The 18,705-nt window shown below is 39.3% G+C and overlaps 3 protein-coding genes across 3 annotated transcripts; 1 reads left to right on the top strand and 2 right to left on the bottom strand.

The window, feature by feature from the left end:
- Positions 1-1,948: 1,948 nt before the first annotated feature.
- On the bottom strand, positions 1,949-3,693 carry HO173_013329 (uncharacterized protein; the record flags this gene model as incomplete). Its single annotated transcript, XM_037315151.1, has 4 exons — positions 1,949-2,363; positions 2,422-2,861; positions 2,912-3,290; positions 3,344-3,693. The coding sequence occupies 4 exons, from the start codon at positions 3,691-3,693 to the stop codon at positions 1,949-1,951; spliced, it is 1,584 nt and encodes a 527-aa protein (XP_037157961.1).
- A 1,114-nt stretch (positions 3,694-4,807) lies between these two features.
- Positions 4,808-5,661, top strand: HO173_013328 (uncharacterized protein; the record flags this gene model as incomplete). Its single annotated transcript, XM_037315150.1, has 2 exons — positions 4,808-5,093; positions 5,150-5,661. 2 exons carry the CDS (start codon positions 4,808-4,810, stop codon positions 5,659-5,661), a joined length of 798 nt encoding a protein of 265 aa, XP_037157960.1.
- A 450-nt stretch (positions 5,662-6,111) lies between these two features.
- Positions 6,112-12,021, bottom strand: HO173_013327 (uncharacterized protein; the record flags this gene model as incomplete). The annotated part of the gene is made up of 4 exons (XM_037315149.1): positions 6,112-7,015; positions 7,826-9,431; positions 9,484-11,923; positions 11,980-12,021. The coding sequence occupies 4 exons, from the start codon at positions 12,019-12,021 to the stop codon at positions 6,112-6,114; spliced, it is 4,992 nt and encodes a 1,663-aa protein (XP_037157959.1).
- Positions 12,022-18,705: the final 6,684 nt, after the last annotated feature.

The raw sequence follows: 18,705 nt of genomic DNA, 5'->3' as shown, positions 1-18,705 counted from the left end.
TTTAGGGATGCTCACCGCTACTAATCTCGAGCTTCGCATGATCATCGAGGCCGTTTTTACCCTCCCCCACGAAAAGAATCTGAGACTTGGCATTGGTTGCATGATCGAGCTGTCAAACTTGCATAATTGACGTCATTTCTCCACAATTGCTGTCAAACCTGCATTATCGATCGAATTAATTCTCCAAATTCTCCATCGGCCCCACATGGCGGAGAATTATTTCGGGCATTTTATTTGGGAGCTGGCATGCAATTGTCGAGGGGGTCCAAGTGCAGCCCAGGCATTGAAAAGATATGCATGTCGTCAGTTATGGACAAGTCATTCCCGGCTCTCGCGGAGTCAGAAAAGGCATCATTTTTTTGGCGGTGATAGCAACTTGGAGCAACGGCGCATTTGATGCGGGGAAGATTTCCCGCTCCGGCAACTGCACATGTAGCGGATGATGTGCCTGTAGCCGTTCACAGCAAAAAGTGCGATTCTAGTAGGCAAATTAACAAGAGTCCGTGGCTCCTCCAGCCTCCGAAAAATGACATTTGGATACACGAACTACACCTCCAACATCCGTCATCAGCAGAACATGATCGAGCAGGCAATTTGCGCCTCTCACCCCGAGACACATCATCAACTGACACTCTACTCAAGCTCGTTCCATCGACGCATCCGTCGATTTCCCCACCAAGCTCAGCAGCGGCGACCACGGCTCATCCGTCACCACGACGAATAGATCTTGCACCTGAGGCACCCTGTGTGCGGTGCCTGAGAGAAACCGTAGTTAGCTAGTCAACCAACCAACCTGAACGTATCGACTCGCGCACATGCAATATGGCAAGTAAGTAAAATACTCCACTCGCGCGCAACACTCGACCAGCCCCGTCGCGCACACACGGCACCGGTAGTCTAGCCTCGACCGCTTCCCACAAATCGTGCCATGCGCCAGACTGCGCGTCCCCGATGTAGACTTGACGTTTGCCGTCAGCTCTGCCCAAAAAAACACATCAGGTCAGCGCGCGAGACCCATCCATCCATCCATCTCTTTCCCTGCCTTGGAAACACAGTGAAAGGGGAGAGCAACACCTATATGCGGATCCGGCGCATGTCCGAAGCTCCGTCTCGAGCCTTTCCGGCCCGACGCAGCCGCAGGAGTGAGTGAGTGAGTGAGTGGACGGGCGCTGAGATGGCGGTGGCGCAGGCTACGTGCCGCGGCGGCGGCGACGGTGCCTCTCCTTGAGACCCCCATCCTTCGGGATGAATGGATAATGAGGTGATTGACATTAAGAAACATTTCACGGAAATTCTATCCTTCCGAGATATCACGGATATTATATTATTGAACGTCGGGCCGTCTTCGAGGTGGATGTGCTCGTGGAGGGCAGGCAGGCGGTCGTTGTTGTTGCGTCTCGAAAGCTGACCCGCGGGCCTCTTGTGCGATCATCAGGGGAAGAGAGAGCTCCTTCGAGATAAGACCGAGATCATCCTTTTTTCACAGGGAAATGGGTCAGGTCCGACGGCATCGGTTTCCTGAACGAGGGTTTTATATCGTCGTTCGTTATCACTCGCATCGCCTCGGTAAGGCGTCTTTCTTCGTGGCCATTGCATCATCATCATCATCATCATCATCATCATCATCATCATCATGGGAGGAGCAAATACCCATGGAGTAGACTTCCTCATGGTGCGGGGACGCCGGTCTTGTGGGCATCTGCCCATTAATAGTAGGGGGGTATCCTTGCATGAATAATGCGTTGTGTTCGTGGGAAGCAAAGTAGTTTGGAACCATATCCACTCCTACTAACAAGGAAATCTGACGCCAATAGATTTTTACATCGAAAAACAGGACCAAGGCCGATGTGCGTTTTATCACATCGGAAATGCCTCCACACGGCACATATCTTACCGACCGTTACATTTTTGGGACCACCTTTGCCACACCAACCGCGCCACTATGCACCTACAACTCATCATGCTCACTGCCGTCATCCGCACCATCCGAATCGGTGACGGCGGTCTTCACAGCCTCAGCGGCGTCACTTGCCGCGCTCTTCGCCGTCTCGGTTGCCGCCCTTGCTGCCTCACCCATACCTTCAGCCAAAGGAGCCTCGGTATCATCGCCTGTCTCATTCTTGCCCTCAAATGCATCCACCTTGTATTTGCCATTCTCCTTGATAAATTCGGCTAGATCTTCGATGGTGCGAGAACCGGAGTAGGTGATCGGTTCCTCCTTGCCACCAGCGGGGAAGAGTTTGATGGTTGGGAAACCTTGGATCTCGTCGGGGACATCGTTGGCTGTGGCGTCAACTTTGGCGATGGTGACTTGGGCGCTGGCGGGGTACATGGCGGCAAGTTCTTCATATTTAGGGGCCAAGCTATAGAGAAATTATTAGACTCCAAACGTCTGAAGCATGCCATCGAAGGTAGTCTTACGCTTTGCAGTGACCGCACCAGGGGGCGTAGAACTCGAGAAGAACATCGTTGTCGTTGTCCAAAATGATCTCCTTGTAGTTGTTGGCCACGACGACCTGAACAGGGCCCTCTTGCTTCTCTGGAACAGGCTCAGACTTGACGCTGGCGTCGACCTTGCCATCAACGAAGTTCTGGACGAATGCGCCAACATCGTCATGTGTAAGCTTCTTGTCCTGGTCATAGGGAAACTTCTGGTTCTTGACGGTCTCCTGAATAGCGAAGGCGGGCCATTTGCCGTCTTCGAGGTTCAGGTTACCAGCGTGTGCACCGAAAGACTTGGCGTCAATGGTGGCGAAGCTGATGACCCCCTTGTGCTTTTGTGCGAGAGGCTTGAGCTCAGCGGCCAGTTCAGCGCGCTCCTCGGGGGTTTCCGCGAATATGTAGGCTAGTGGGATGCCAGCCTAGGCATGTGTTAGCATGGCTCAATCTTCGGCTGTGTAGGTGAACATACCGCCATGTAGCCAGCATAAGTCTCAGGACCGACTTCGCCTACCAACGGCATGGCTGAAGTCTTGGTGAATTTGGTGATGGCTTCCTTGTCAAACTTCTGCTCAAAAATGTCCTTGCCCTCGTCAAACGATTTGTAGAGAACAACAGATGGGAATTTGACACCCTCGGCTTCGGCCAACTTGGCGTCATTAGAGGCTCCAAAGAGGTGATCGTCTCTCATGGTCTCGGCGACTTCGCTGAAAGTGGTATTCGAGGTCTTGTCGCCAGCTTCAAAGAAAGCGACCACCACGACCTGGTCTGCGGTTTTGAATTCCTCGAATGTTTCTGGTGTGAGGACTGATACTGCAGGGAGGGCTTGCTTGGTCATGTAGGAGATGATACTAGATATAGCGGTTAGCGAGGAAGCCCTGAAGATTGGCAGCATACTACTTACGCAGGCGCCTTTCTTTGCCCTGAGTAGGAGCTCACGTTGTCCGGGCCTCGGAAGACCTTGACAGTTGGGTAGCCTTCAACGCCATATTCTTTACATAAGTCGGCTTCTTCTGTGCAGTCAACCTTGACCAAGGCGATGTCCTTCTCTTTGAGTGTCGTTGCGGCCTCTTCGTATTCTGGGGCCAATGCTTTGCAGTGGCCACACCATGGTGCGAAAAACTCTGCTAAAACAAGGTCATGGCTCTTGACGAAGTCTGTAAATGTATCTTTCTTGAGGTCATGGACGTCAGAAGCTGATGCTACCGCAGCAGCTCCTACAAGCCCGAGAGCTACACTCTTGAAGTTCCTCATGATTATTGTATGTTTTTAAAATGAAAGTGATGCCTTATGTTGCAGGCTTGAATGAAGTGGTGTGTTTGTATTTTGAGGAGAGAAGAGGACAGAGATAGAGAGATGTTGTCGATGTGTCCCTATGGATTCGTAAGGTTTCAAAAGGGCCATCTGGCAACTAAAGTAGACTTCGCCGCAGGACCCTAACAGTAAGCACGTGACATTTATATACGAGCGTCGCAGATTTAAGTCTAAGTCCTCTCGTCAATTTCGAGAGACTCGGACGTCATTGCTGAGCACTATTGCTTTTCCATCTCAACTATGTCACTTCTACTCATGGTCGTGATTCATGGAGCGTTTAAGTCGTTGTCTGCAAGTACGCTGATGAGCAAGTGCTATGCTGTTACGGTGGCATATTATCAGCCTTCCAGTCTGCCGGGTTATACGTCTTTTCAGTATGCTTTTGCAGCCTGATCGATGCCGACGAGGCTGTGGACCTTCGATCATTCAGCTTAAAGTCTGAGGCTTTCTCCGCATCATAAGTGAGGTCATTGACCTGCTGATACGGGGCAGCCAATCTGCTCCTGCAGTCCGGCAGCAGACGAGGTCTGACACTCTGAGTAATTCAAACGCCTCCATGGGCATCTGTGCAATCCCGATCGTTCTATGCACGATCTGTCAAAAGCTCCTGGCTAAAGCTTGCCATAAAGAGTTACCCTGGATCGGGCAGATTTGCTGCGGGCTGGGTTATGTGTTGATTGTACTCGCCATTCTTGTCTGCAGTCCGTTCGTCTACAATCTCCTCCCAATACTTTTGTGCCCACTTCTCTGCTCCTCAGCGGGACGACAACGGTTCAAACTGATTTACAAGAATGCTGCAGTGGTGCCATTCAAGATCCTCTGGTTTTATCATCTACGTTGCAAACGGCAGGCTCAAGAGATAGCTTTTGAGAGGGAAAAGCCCCGCCCTCTTCCTCTACAGCTCAGACGCCGACTCAGCCAGGCGCCATATTGTGCAGAAACTCAATTAGGCGCTTCGTTTTTCACTAAACTTCCGTTCGAAATACGACTCAAGATTTACAAAGAGGTCATTGTCGGCGATGGCTCACATGTCCATGTTGTGGTGCACAGCACAATGAGGAATCCGGATGGCGTGTTGGACGCACGCGCCAATGCCAGTGCCATGAGGGCTGGCAAGATTCGTGGCTACCACTGTGATCATGCTTTTGACAGAGTTGTCTCCAGTGCTCCTGCTTGGCATCTCGTTGATGTGGCCGAAGCAGAGGTTGTGTACGCGGGGTACAATGTGATTGCGCGAACGCATTTTTCCAACAGCTTCCCAAAAAATCGTGGCTGGGGCCCCGTGACTCTTGTCAAATGCTGTAAGCAAATGTACTTAGAAGCCATCGATCTATTATATAGTAAGCGTCGGAGCCTTCCGTCTAGAATCTCAGATGCGAGGAGCTAATATCTCCAGGTCTGCAAATTTTCTCATTTGCGTCACTGACACCGCCACCGTTCTTCATGCAGAGCGTACTCCCCCATCGTCTTGCCCAAATCAGAAGCATTCAACTATGCTACAACCAAATCACCATGTCCAGTCCGTGTCCGAGCGGCGGAAATGATCGACGCGCTGCTCTACACGCACACCGAATGCAGAAATGTGCCGCTTGTAATCTACTTACTTGGTCCAAATTGATCAAGCAGACTTTGAAAGGATTGCGTACAATCGAGGCTTTCATCTACCTTGGAAGTACGTTTACGATGCCCACACCCGATGCTCCATGGATAACCCGCCTTCTTGAAATGCAGTGTGGAACGAACGGATTGCGAGAACTCAAAATCAACGTTTTGCCAGGTCCTTGGATGAATGTGACAGCTCATCCAGACGGTTTCCTTGCAAACGCTGCTCGATTGGATTTGCTGCTACAAAGCATGATCAAGAACGGCGCTGAGAACCATAGGCATAGAAAGCAAGACATCACCTAAGGCACGGCAATGTATGCCTAACACCTGGACAGCTACCTTGTCTCCGCTTAGGTCTGCCACACCGTGCTTTCAGTCCTGACATTCTTGTACAGCAAGTAGGAATAAATGTGCCCGAAGAACAGACGCAAGCGGCTGGGTCCTCTTAGATCCTTGCACTGGATATTTCTAGAGCAAAGATCTTTCAAAGATCATGGAGTTGCCCTCCTTTCCACAGGCTTTACAGCTCGGACGCCTTTCAAGTACAGAAACCATAAGCTATATCCACCTTAAACTTGTCAATTTTGGAGCTGTTCGGGTGTCAAAAATCATTGATAGTGGGGCCCGATTCCGAAATCTATCGCGCTCTATTCCAATCGACGCGAATTATACTCTCTAGATCCTGAACTACCTTTTCAAAAATGATCCCAATCTTTGCTCTGGTCCACAATCCGGTTATCTTCATCAGTATCTTTATTTGAACATGAATCCTTCCCCAAGCGGGACTCCGTCTACAGCAATCTCGATAATCACTTCCGTGAACCTCCTCTGCTGTAACAAATACCCAGGAATCTGTCCTACGCTCAGGATGACCCACTGGTACTCCAAGGATGGTGTTCTGACCGCAGGAGCCCGAGGATGACCCAGGAATCCAATCGTTGTGTCTTCATCGTCTGGAGAAATCTGGAATCCGACCACTCGATCAGTGCTTGGAAACTGAGCAATATATTCCAAAGTCGCAAAAATTGCGACGAAGACTTCCGTGATACCAAGCATTTCCCCAACCTGGGTCACCGATACTGTCAGATGCTGGTCGTTCAATGGATTTCTGACGTCCGATTTGCTCAAGTCTTGCGTAAATTCTACCGTGGCGTTGCGAATGGACATCTTTTCTGACCGCGCTGTGAGGCCCAGAGTATCATTGCTTCCAGCAATACTTAATTGCCTCCCTTTCATCCAAATTCTGCATACCAGGATCCCGTCCCAGTATGCACCGATCACGAGGTCCCGGAAACTCTGGTGGCTGATCATCCACCTTATTCCTTTCCATACACCCCACAACAGATACCGCGCTTCTATCCCTTGCCCTGGCGCCATCGTCATAGGCACGACTACGACCTCGGGATAGCCAGGATCCATGTAATTTCGAGGGCGAATTGACTCCGTGAAGTTTTCGAGTGCTAGCTCCATCATGGCGTTGGCTGCGTTCATGAGGCATGATGTAGCCGAGAGCCTTGCTTGCCCCTGTCGGTAATCGGTAGTGAAGCGGGGGTCTATGTCTCCCAATCTTGCCGCGTTGGTGAGATTGTAGTGAAAGCCGGTTTGGTTGATCCCATCGGATGGCGGGACGACAGCCGCAGCAATGGTCGCGGCAAAGCTGAAAAGTATTGAAAAGATCATGACCTATAAGTGTAGCGTGTTCCCATACGATTACCTAGTCTGACTATTGATTCCTAGTATATAGCAGGGATGAGTCTAACAGCTGGTCAAAAGGGTTTTTGAATCGGGCGAAGGGGGGTGTTTCACATTTTGCGCGCAAACCACCGCCTCATCGCGCTTGTATGTGTACAAGCGACTGACAGAGCCGACTGACAGCGGGTCGGATATCGCAGTAGTCAGTTACGATACTTAAGCTGGAAGATCCCGTGCGAAAGAGTTGCAGATCTTCGATTTCGATGACTCAGATATGCGAGCGAGCGCTCTACTTTGGAATGAAGCGTCCGCACACCACTTCAAAGAGTCGAAACTTGTCCAGGATTTTTTTTTGTCAAGAAACACCTGTCAATGTCATATTTGGAGGACTGGCGAATCATCGCTTCGCCCGATTTTCATTCAAGAGGTGCAGCCGTAGTCTCACATGTGCCCGGAGACGTTCAACGTTGCGGAATGTCAGCAGGGTTATGGTGTTGTTTGAGAAGGGTATTCGGTATGATAAGCAAGAAAAGGGGGAAAGAAGCGGACAGGGTACCAATCATCATGGTCGAACGAGCGTAGGATGACTGATGCGAAGGATGTGCTTCTGCGTGACTTGGTGGTTTGCTTGTTTGAGTATATGGCGAACAGAGCGAGCGACATTTGATATTTGAGATATAGCGCCCACCGTTGTCGTCTTTCGAGAAAGACCGAACATATAGAAAAGGTACCTTTCAATTTCAGGCCGTAAATCCAAACGAGAGGGACAAATTACATCAAAGTTTTCCACGGCGCACACAAATCCCCTCCCTTCCCACTACGCCGTCTCCTGCGCCTCCATCCTCTGCGCCACACTCCCTTTCCTCCACGTCGCGCGCTCATCCTTCTTCGTGACAGCCTTGCTCTCCCCCCGACCTTCCCCCACCCGCCACCCCCAGGCGTGCACACCACGATCCTCTCCCCCTTCTCCATCGCCGCCGTGTTCTTGCCCCCAAGATTGATCCACCGATCCTCCCACTCCTCCCTATCGTCGCCACGTCCCCCCTTGCGCACATGCCGCACCCAGTAGTTGATGCCGCAGGCGGCGTCCTCGCCGCCGGACAGCCCGTACGGGTGGTACACGCGCCGCTCGCTGAGGATGCTGACTTGGACCGGGATGCGGAATTCGATGTCGCGGACGACGCCGTCGCCGCCGCGGTGCTGGCCCTTGCCGCCGCTGCCGGCGCGCAGGCTGAATTGCCGCAGCGTGACCGGGTAGCGGCGCTCGAAGACTTCGGCGTCGGTGATGCGCGTGTTGGTCATGTGCGTGTGCACGCCGTTGGTGCCGTGCCAGGTGGGACCGGCGCCGGAGCCGCCGGCGATGGTCTCGTAGTAGCCGAAGCCTTTGGTCGGGGAGGACGAGGTGGAGAGGTTGCCGCCGAAGCCGAAGGTGAGGTTGTTGCAGTCGCCTTGGGAGGCGGCGCAGGCGGTGAAGGCGAGCAGGATGACGTCGGTGACGCGCTGGGATGTGAGGACGTTGCCGCCCACGACGGCAGCTTTGTCGGAGGGCGAGAGGAACGATTTCTTTGGTATGAGCACTTTGATTGGTTTGAGGCAGCCTTGGTTCAGCGGGATGTCGTCTTCGATCAGACTACGGAGACAGTAGATTATGGCGGAGTAGGTGACTGCTTCGGGGGCGTTGGTGTTGCCGTAGACTTCTGGGCCGGTGCCGGCGAAGTCGAAGATTGCTTCGCCCTCTCCGGGGTCGATGGTGATCTTGAGTTTGATTGGGCTACCGTCGTCCATGTAGTCGGTAGCTGTCAGATCCTGGCCTTCGAATCTCTTGCTGACGTCCTTGAGGAGATTGCGAACGCTTAGCTCAGCATTATCTTGGATGTTACGCATGTAGAACTGGACGACTTCCTCTCCGTAGTCTTCTATCAGTGCGCTGATCAGGTTGATACCTTTCTGGTTGGCGGCGATCTGCGCTTTTAGATCGTTGAGGTTATCCGCCAGGCATCGTGTTCCGCTGCAATCTGGATATTGTGCTGGCTCATCGTAGAGTAACTCGGTTATCCTTTTTTCGTTGAATTTGCCCTCGGATACAAGCTTTTCTGACTTGATGGCCGCTCCTTCTTGGAACAGTTCTCGAGAGTGTGGAGGCATTGATCCGGGCAGAATACCGCCAATATCTGCATGATGAGCTCGAGATGCGACGTAGAAGATGATGTCCTCGCCATTGAAAGCTGGAGTGACGACTGTGATATCTGGTAAATGAGTACCGCCAAATTCTGGGTGGTTCGACACGATAACATCTCCCGGCTTCAGCTTGCCTTTCCATATTTCTGCTTGGGTCGTGACACAGGTCGACATGCTTCCGAGATGGACGGGTAGATGAGGCGCTGCAGTACGTTAGATAAAGGGCAGTGATACTGCATTGATGAGAAATCTTACCGTTCGCAACAAGGCCACCTGTAGAGTCGAACAAAGCACACGAGTAATCCAGTCTTTCCTTGACATTGGTACTGACACTAGTCTTCTGTAACGCCCGACCCATCTGTTCCGCAATAGCCATGAAACGATGGGCAAAGATACTTAGCATAATGGGATCAACTTCTTTGGCATTGACTGTTTTATTTTGACCTTCTGTTTTTCCAATGTCAATCACGACGTGTGTTTCAATGACCAAGGCAGTCGCTCCAGGTGTAACGACAATGGTTTGAGTACCATCAGCCAGTATTGCGGGCCCTTGAACTCGATCGCCCATGTCAAGATCTTCAAGTTTGTAGATTGGAGTTTCTTGGCGTCCTCCTTCGAAGTAGACCTTGGATACACCGTACCGTTTTCCTTCGCCCAAATCCTTCGGTTTAATGTCCTTCAGCTGCATGTCGACTGTCCTCTCCAATCCCTCGAAGCTCTTACCGATGCCTCTGGCGCGAACATCGTCCACTATGATGTCACGATCTGGTAGCGTAAAACCAAATTCCTGTTCGTGCTGCTTGACGAATGCCTTCCCAAACGCCCAGTCATTGCCACCGAAGTCTTTCTTTGCCTCTTCTTCACTGGGTCTCACCATCATTAGAGGGGACTCCGTGCCTCTGTATCTCATATTTAGGTACTCCTCGAAGACTATGCTGTCATCAGAGAAGCCTTGGTCTCGAAGTTTTGCGGTCGATTTCTCTTTCAAGTCGTGCATCGTCTTCTTCAGTTCGTCCACCACCTCTCCTTCATCAGACCAAGTCTTAGAGTCTGGTACCTGGCTCTCATCTACAACATCCGCCAACGCCATCCCATAGGCGGATAGCACTGAGGAGTACCGATGGACAAGAATTTGCTTGATGCCAAGACTTTCGGCAATCGCAACTGCATGCTGACCACCTGCACCTCCGAAGGTAGCCAGTCGATGTTGCGAAGTATCGTATCCTTTAGCTTCGGTCAGCGACCTGATTGGCCTAGTCATCGTCTCATTAGCTATTTTAATGAACCCATAAGCGACTTCATCCGGACTCATCTCCTTCTCCTTGTCGTTTCCAGCAATCTCTTTGTTAATGTCTTCAGTCAATTTCTTGAAGAGCTTCTCGCTGGCAATCGCTTCTAGGCCTTGATCTTCTGTCTTTCCAAAGATCTTGGGAAAGAAGTCAGGTAGGAGGCGACCCAAGAAAAGGTTGGCATCGGTGACAGTAAGTGGACCTCCCTTTCGATAGCATGCAGGCCCGGGATGTGCTCCTGCAGACTCTGGACCAACCACAAATAGGCCGTTACGGAAGAACAGTCGAGATCCACCACCTGCAGCAACGGTGTTGATGTCGAGCTGCGGTGATTGGATGGTCACACCGGCTGTTGTAGTCTCGAAGACATGCTCATACCTTCCGGAACCATACCGGCTGACATCTGTGCTAGTACCTCCCATATCAAATCCAATGACAGGTGTCCTGGTATTTGAGTCGTAAGAAGTCAGTGCGTAACCTACTACTCCACCCGCTGGACCAGACAAGATTGCTCGTAGGCCAGAGAAAAGATCGACATCAACGAGACCTCCATCCGATTGCATGAACTCGCAGCGTGCTCCCTTAGCACCGCTTTCCTTCTTTACACTTTCTGTGCCTAGGCCACCTTCAAAGCCTGCTTGAAAGCCTGCAATATACTTTTTGATCGCTGGCGTCAGATACGCATCAGCACATGCAGAGGTAGCTCGTGGAACAAGCTTGATCATCGGCATCAATTCGTGGCTCAAGCTGACATGTTCAAAGCCGATCTCTTTGGCCACTTGCCCAACCATCGCCTCATGATCGGGAAAGGTATATCCATGGACAAGGCAAACAGCAATGCTGCGGAAGCCATCATCATAGAGATTTTGTAGTTGTGATTTGATTGTGTCTTTGGACGGTCTCTTAAGTATCCGGACAGCTTCTCCTGACAGCCCTCGTACGAGACCCTCCTCAGCGGTCGAGTCATCGGTCTTAGTGATGTGCCTCTCCGGGTCTTCTGCGTAATCCTCAAGTGTCACCCTTTCATCAATCTCGACTACCTGTTCGTAAAGGACTTCGGGTTTCCGAATAGCCAGATCGAAGATTTTTGGTCTTGATTGGTTACCGATCTCGAGGCAGTCCTTGAAACCTTTGGTGACGACCATGGCAATCCTTTCACCTTTTCGTTCCAGTAACGCGTTGGTGGCTACAGTAGTACCCATACGGATGCTTTCAATTTTTGACGTGTCCAGGGGCTCCCCCCTAGGTACTTCCTTTCCAGTGAAGCTGGACAGCATGCGCCTGATACCCTCGAGAGGGGCATCATCGTAATTGGACGGGTCTTCCGAAAGGAGTTTGATCACTATGTCATCTTCCATTTTTCCACTCCCGGGGTTTCCAACGCAATCGGTGAATGTACCTCCTCTCTGTCTAGCATTAGTATGATTGTATTGCTGAGTATTCGATGCGCAATGCAGCTTACATCTATTGCTATGCGGATACCACGGTCTCGAGTGACAGCCATCTTGTTTTATGAGAAGAAGAACTTTACAAAAAGAAGAGGGTCTGCGGAAGGAGATATAAGAGTGATAAAACAGGAGTATTGCAGCAGGGAATGCTGGATGAGAAAGGATTTGAAAATTTTCGAATCTTCATGTGTACAATGTCAGCAGCCTTGGTAGGAGAATCAGTAGAAATTACGGAGAATGGAATTGATGTTTACTTGAGAAAGAGGAAAAAAGACAGAAGGTGTGCCCACCAATGATGCCAAAGTTCAAAAGTCCGGGCAATGACGCCAAACCTCTCGAGGCAAGTTTACGCGAGTAGAGGGCATAGAACGCCAAGACATTTAGCGTATTCAAAAACATCTGGAATGCTTGGCACCGGAGATCTTTCACACCACACACCTAGATTCGTACTGTAGCATAGAAATCTCTCCGCAAAATTATTCAATAATACTGCTATCGTTAGTATAGGTCTTAAATAAAAAGATGAAGCTATACTGAAGTCTTAACATATTTCTCAGTGTTAGTAACTTAGCTAAAAAGCCTAATCTCGGGGGTGTCTGCGCTTGATAGTTAGATACCCCTATTTAGACCTAAATACTTAGCCCGCGAGGCCTTCGTAGGGCCCTCTGTCAGGCCTGATGCTGTCATAGGCCTTGGCGCTACTTGCGCCAAGGCGCCGACATCGCATGTGTTACGTCAGGGTCTCTTTTAGAATTTAGTTTCAATAATATATCTATATACTTAGGGGCTTAGCGGATATAGATCTACTTCATATATCTCGAAGTTTTAATATTTCTTAGAGATTAATTCTACTATTAAATATACTATTAAATTCTATAATAATACTATATCTTTTATAGTTTATATTCGCTAGCTAATTACTAGTAAATTATATCTTTATAATTTTAATCTCTTTATCTTTTAAAGAAAAAGACTTATTATTATTATAATATTAAGTTTATCTCTAGATTATATAATAAAAAATAAAGGTAATATCGAGAGTCGCTATAGCGTTAATAATAAGTTCGAGAATTTCTTATTAATAAAAGATCTTACTATAGAATAACGTCTTATAATTATTAAGATCGAAAATTATTATCTAGAATAAAAATAAGAGTTAATTACGTTAAAGGTTTATAATTATAAACTTTATAACGCTAGCTTATTATCTATAACTAGCGAAAAATTATATATTTTTAATAAATATATTAATTAAGACGAAAATACTTCGCTTTAAAAGAATATATTCTTATAAGAATATTAATAAAAAAAAGTATCTAGGCTAATTTCGCGAAGTCGAAATTAAGTTTCTTATAAGTTCTAAATATTTTATTATTAATTAATTAAAAATTATTTATTATATATAATTTTTAGAAGATAATCTTAATATTTAATAATATAGATATTATTAAATCTATAGTCTAGAGAATACGACTTTTAAATTCTTTAAATAATTTCTATTTAATTTAATAGCGGATTTAATAAATTATTATCTTCTCGCTTATAAAAAATAAAATAAAATAAAATAACGCTTTAATTAGAAGATATTTATTTTTAAAATTTATCTAAAAGAGTTAGAGATTTATATAACTTTATTTTTTAAGAAGTATTAAATTAATTTCTTTTTAATTAAGCTTAGATTAGAGCTTAAGAATAAAATTCTAAATACTAATAGTATATTAAAATAATAATAAAAAATTCTTATTTAGACTATTATATAGAAAAAGATTTTAAAATATATACGCTTCGATAATAGTTTTTATTCGAAGTTTTTAAAAGAATTCGCTAAGGATAAGTCTTTAAAGAATTAAATTTCGAAATCTAAATTAATTTTAAATAACGACGTTTATATAGCGCGTATCTAAGACGATAATATAAAGTATAAAATTAAATCCTTTAACTCTAATTATAAGAAGAATAGTTATTTTTATTATAAAAAATAAGATTATTAAATATCTAAATATTTAAATCTCGATAAATCGTCTATAATCTATATTAACGTAGTATTAATAAAAAAAGATTTAATCTTATAATCACCTTAGAAGCGAGATAAGAATAATAATTAATAGAGATAAATAAAGCTTTAGAGTAAATAGAGATAATTTATTACTTTATTTAATATTAAAATATATATTAATTTAATTTTATAAAAGTTTATAATTTAATAAGATTTAGAATTTTATAATATTATTTTATTATAATTAAAAGTGCTAAGTAATTAAAGTATATATTATTATAGTATATATTAGTTAGATTATTAATTAATAAATAGTTAAAATTAGAATAAAAAGTATAATATACTCTTTTATATTATTAATTAAAAAAACTTTAATATTATATTAAATATATTCGAGTTAAATTAATTATAAATATTATTAAATTTAGTAATAAAGTAATAATAGTTTAAAATTAACGTTAATAAATTATAGATTAAAGAATTAATTAAATTTATTTAAACTATTAAATAGAAATTAAATATATTCGCGATTATATACGTTACGATAATATAAAGTAAATCGAAAAATAGATATAATCTAGAGTTTTTTTAGAAGTTATTAAAATTTAATAACGTTTTTTTTAATAAAAAAGTAGAAATTTTATTTACGCTTAAATAGAGGGATTATATTATTAAGATTAAGAGCGATAAAAAGTCGCTATATAGTCTTTTATATAATTTATTTTAAATAAAATTAGCGAAGCTATAGCGCTATTTAAAAGATTTTCTTTAGAAAAATTAAATTTATTATTTAACTTTCTTAATTAAAGTATTAATTCTTTTTATTTTTAAAAAGAATAAAAGGCTTTATCTTTATATTAATTATCGAAATTTAAACGCGATAACTATTAAAAATTAATACTTATTATCTCTAATTATTAAGACTCTAAATCGCTTATATAGCGCTAAAATCTTTATAAAGCTAGATTTTAAGAATATTTATTATTAAATTTAAATTAAAAAAGATAATAAGTAGAAAATAGCGTTTCGTAGTTACTACGGCTATTTCGAATATTTAATTATATCTTTTAAACTCGTTAATATATTAATAACTTTTTAAATATATATTAATAAAGCTTTTATAAGTCTAATAAATATAATATATATAATATATTTAAATAATATTCTAATTTATAGTATTAATTTAATAAAGTATTAGCGATATATTAAATAAATATTTAAGCGTTTATATTAGTTTTAATTATATATTAATTTAAAGAAGTATTAATTCTATATTAAGTAGATTAAGTTTCTAGAATTTATTATATTTATCGAAGATATTATAATAAATTAGAAATATATCGCTACTATTAAAAAGTAGTTAAAATTAAAACAGTTATTAGAATATATAAATCTTTTTTAAGCTTTATTAATTTTTATTAATAATTTATTTATAGCTATTTTAGTATAATAATATTATTTATTAATTTATTTAAAGAAAGTAAGAATAGTAAGAAATTTAAATTATTAGAGTAGATAAATAACGCTAAGCTAACGTTTTAATAGCTTTAAAATATTTTTATAATCGCGCTATTTCTATATTATTACGATTTAAATTTAAAGCTATATCTTAAAATTAATACTTCTAACTTTAATATAAGAGCTATACTTTTATAATCGAATAAAAATAATTATTAATAATTAATAATATTTTAATCTAGAAAAATAATTTCTATAAAGTAAAATTATAAGATCTATAATTAAGAGCTACTTACTATTATAGTATTTATAAAATAATAGTATTATTATCTAAAAGATAATATATTTTATATTAAAATTCTAATAAATTATAATAATCTTAAGAGCTTTATAAAATAAAAAAAATTAAATTTTAGATAAGCTCGTTAGACGCTAAAGTTAGCTATTTATAACTTTAAAATTTTTTATTAAATAAATAAATTAGATTTTATCGACTCGCGATCGCGATATCTTAATTATAAAAAAACTTTATTATTAAATATTAAACTACTATTAATACTATAGAATAAATTTATACTTTAAATTATAATAAATAATTATGAAAAGATAAAAAAATTATAATAATAATAGCGCTTATATTTTATATTATTAGCGTTTAAATAATTATTCTTAAAAGAGAGCTTAAGATTATATAAGAGATTATTTATAATATATTTTAAAGGCTAATAAAAATATTAATTTAAGATCTATAAATCTATAATAATTAAGTAAGCTCTTTTTAAATTAATATTAATAAGCTAGTAATTAAATATCGTATATATAATTAAATATAGATTTTAGATTTTAAGAAATTATTAAGATATAATAATTATCTTTATATCTCTAGAAATAAGGCCTTAAAGAAAGAGCTTATTAGTAAATATTATAATAATTTATTATTAAAATACTTTAGCGCTGCGAAGATATATAAACTATTTATTTATAAATATTATTAAAATAAAAATCTAAAGTAAGTTATCGACTATATTAAGATATATAATATTTATTAATAAATTAAAGCTTCGCGATATCGTTTATATAGCGAATTAAGCTCGCTTTTTATCGCTATTAAGCTATAAAAGAAAATTTTTATAAATTTTATTATCGACTTATTAGCGAGTAAATATAAGAGTATTATTTATAATACTATTTTAATTATAATAAATCGATTTATAAAAATAATAAGATATATTTTTATATTTATTATAATCGATATCGTCCAATTAATAAAAGTATTTTATTTTAAAATAATATATCGCTATAATATATTAAACGATATTATTAATAATAGAAATTCTATATTTATTAATAACTTCTAATTTATTATTTACTTTTATTTTAAAATTAAGTAATATTTAAATATCGCTTTTTATTTATAAATTAATAAATAGATTAAGCGTTAAAATTAGATATTAGAATACTTTTTACGCGTATTTATTAATAATAAGTAAAATATCTAGATAAAATAATTATTAATAATAAAATTCGCTTATATAAATAATTAATATTCCTCTATTAAAATAATATCGTTTTTTCTAATATATAAATATTATTTTAAAATTCGTTAGAAGATTAAGAATAATTTTATTAAGAGAAAGATACTCGCTATAAATAATAAAATAAAAAAATTATAAATATTAAGAAATAAAATAATAAAGCGTCTTTATAGCGCTATTACGATTTAATTTAAATATTATAATAAAATATATTAATCTTAAAGCTATAAAATAAGTAATTTAATAATATTAATAATTAAGAATTTAAAGTAGAAATATTTAAATAAGAAGTTATTTTATAAATTTATAGAATTATTTCGAATTATAAATAAGATAGAGATATAAATATATCGTTTACTTCTATTCTCGATATATAGAATTTATAATATCTTTTATATATCGTTATTTAAATTTTATTATCTTCGCGATTATAGTAATATAGCGAAAGTCTTTATATAAATCTTCGATTTTATTAATAATAATAAGCTTTAAAAGATTAAAGAAATTATTAATAAAATTAAGTATAAGAAAGATATTTAATATAAAATTAAATAGATTAATTAAGATAAAGAATATAACTAATAGCTATTAGATAATAAACTTATTAATATTAACGAGTTAATTTAAATCTATAAATAGATAAATAATAAGCGAAAGTATTAAATAATAAATAATAAGTCTCTTAATATTAAAGAGCTTAATTAATTATATAGATTAACGGTAAATAAGTAAAGACGATAAAATAAGATATAACTATTAATTAAATTAAATATATTTTTAGATAATACTTATACTACGCGTATACTTCTTTATACTTATTATTATTAAAATATAGATTAATAAAATAATTATATTATTTAGCTATCTACTAAGCTCTACTATAAAAAATATTTATTATATTAAAATATATATTATTAATATAAATATATTTTTATCTAGAATAGCTATTAAAGAATTATTTAAAGATTTTATATTAATACTACTATTAAAAAAAGATCGCTATTTAAATATTTTTCGCTATTTTAATATTAAATTCTAAATTAAGTTTATTAATTTATTATTTTAATAAGAAGATAATTAAAGTATAATCTTTAAATTAAGATTTATTAATATTTATTATATATTAATAAAAGCTCTTAAGCTTCTTCTCTAATAACTTATTTATTTTCTTTAACTTTATTATATACTTATTTATCGCTATAGACTAATCTTAAAGATTTATAATTATAATAAAGATAATTAAAATTATTATTATTATATATTTCTATAATTTACGCTATTAGATAATCTCTTTATTAAGTTTAATTCGTTAATAAGATAGTTTTTAAGATTATTTAATATAGCGATAATATTATATTAATTTTCTTATCTACGCTTAAAGATATAAAAGAATTTTAATATAATAATTAATATTATATCTTTCAATTTTATAGTTATTATAAAAAGAAGATTTATTTTAAATATATAAATCGTTATCTTAATAAAAGTAAGTTCTATATAGTAAATTAGATATTAGAATTTATTAATAAATATATATATAAAGCGATAGTAGTAGAAATAGTTAAGAGTTAGTAATCGCGTTTACGAGATAACTATATATTTATTATTAAAGTTATTATTATTAAAAAAGAATATTATAAAATTATTAATCTACGTATTAACGCGATTAATAATAATAAGATATTTATAATAAAAAGAAGTAGACTATTAATATAGAAAGATATATTATATTTATATTAATATTAATATTA

The sequence above is a fragment of the Letharia columbiana genome (genome assembly GCF_014066305.1).
Source record: "Letharia columbiana isolate WasteWater2 chromosome Unknown xpSc0000110_s0, whole genome shotgun sequence".
In the NCBI taxonomy this organism is placed as follows: Eukaryota; Fungi; Ascomycota; class Lecanoromycetes; order Lecanorales; family Parmeliaceae; genus Letharia; species Letharia columbiana.
This window is presented reverse-complemented; position numbering and strand designations above follow the sequence as displayed.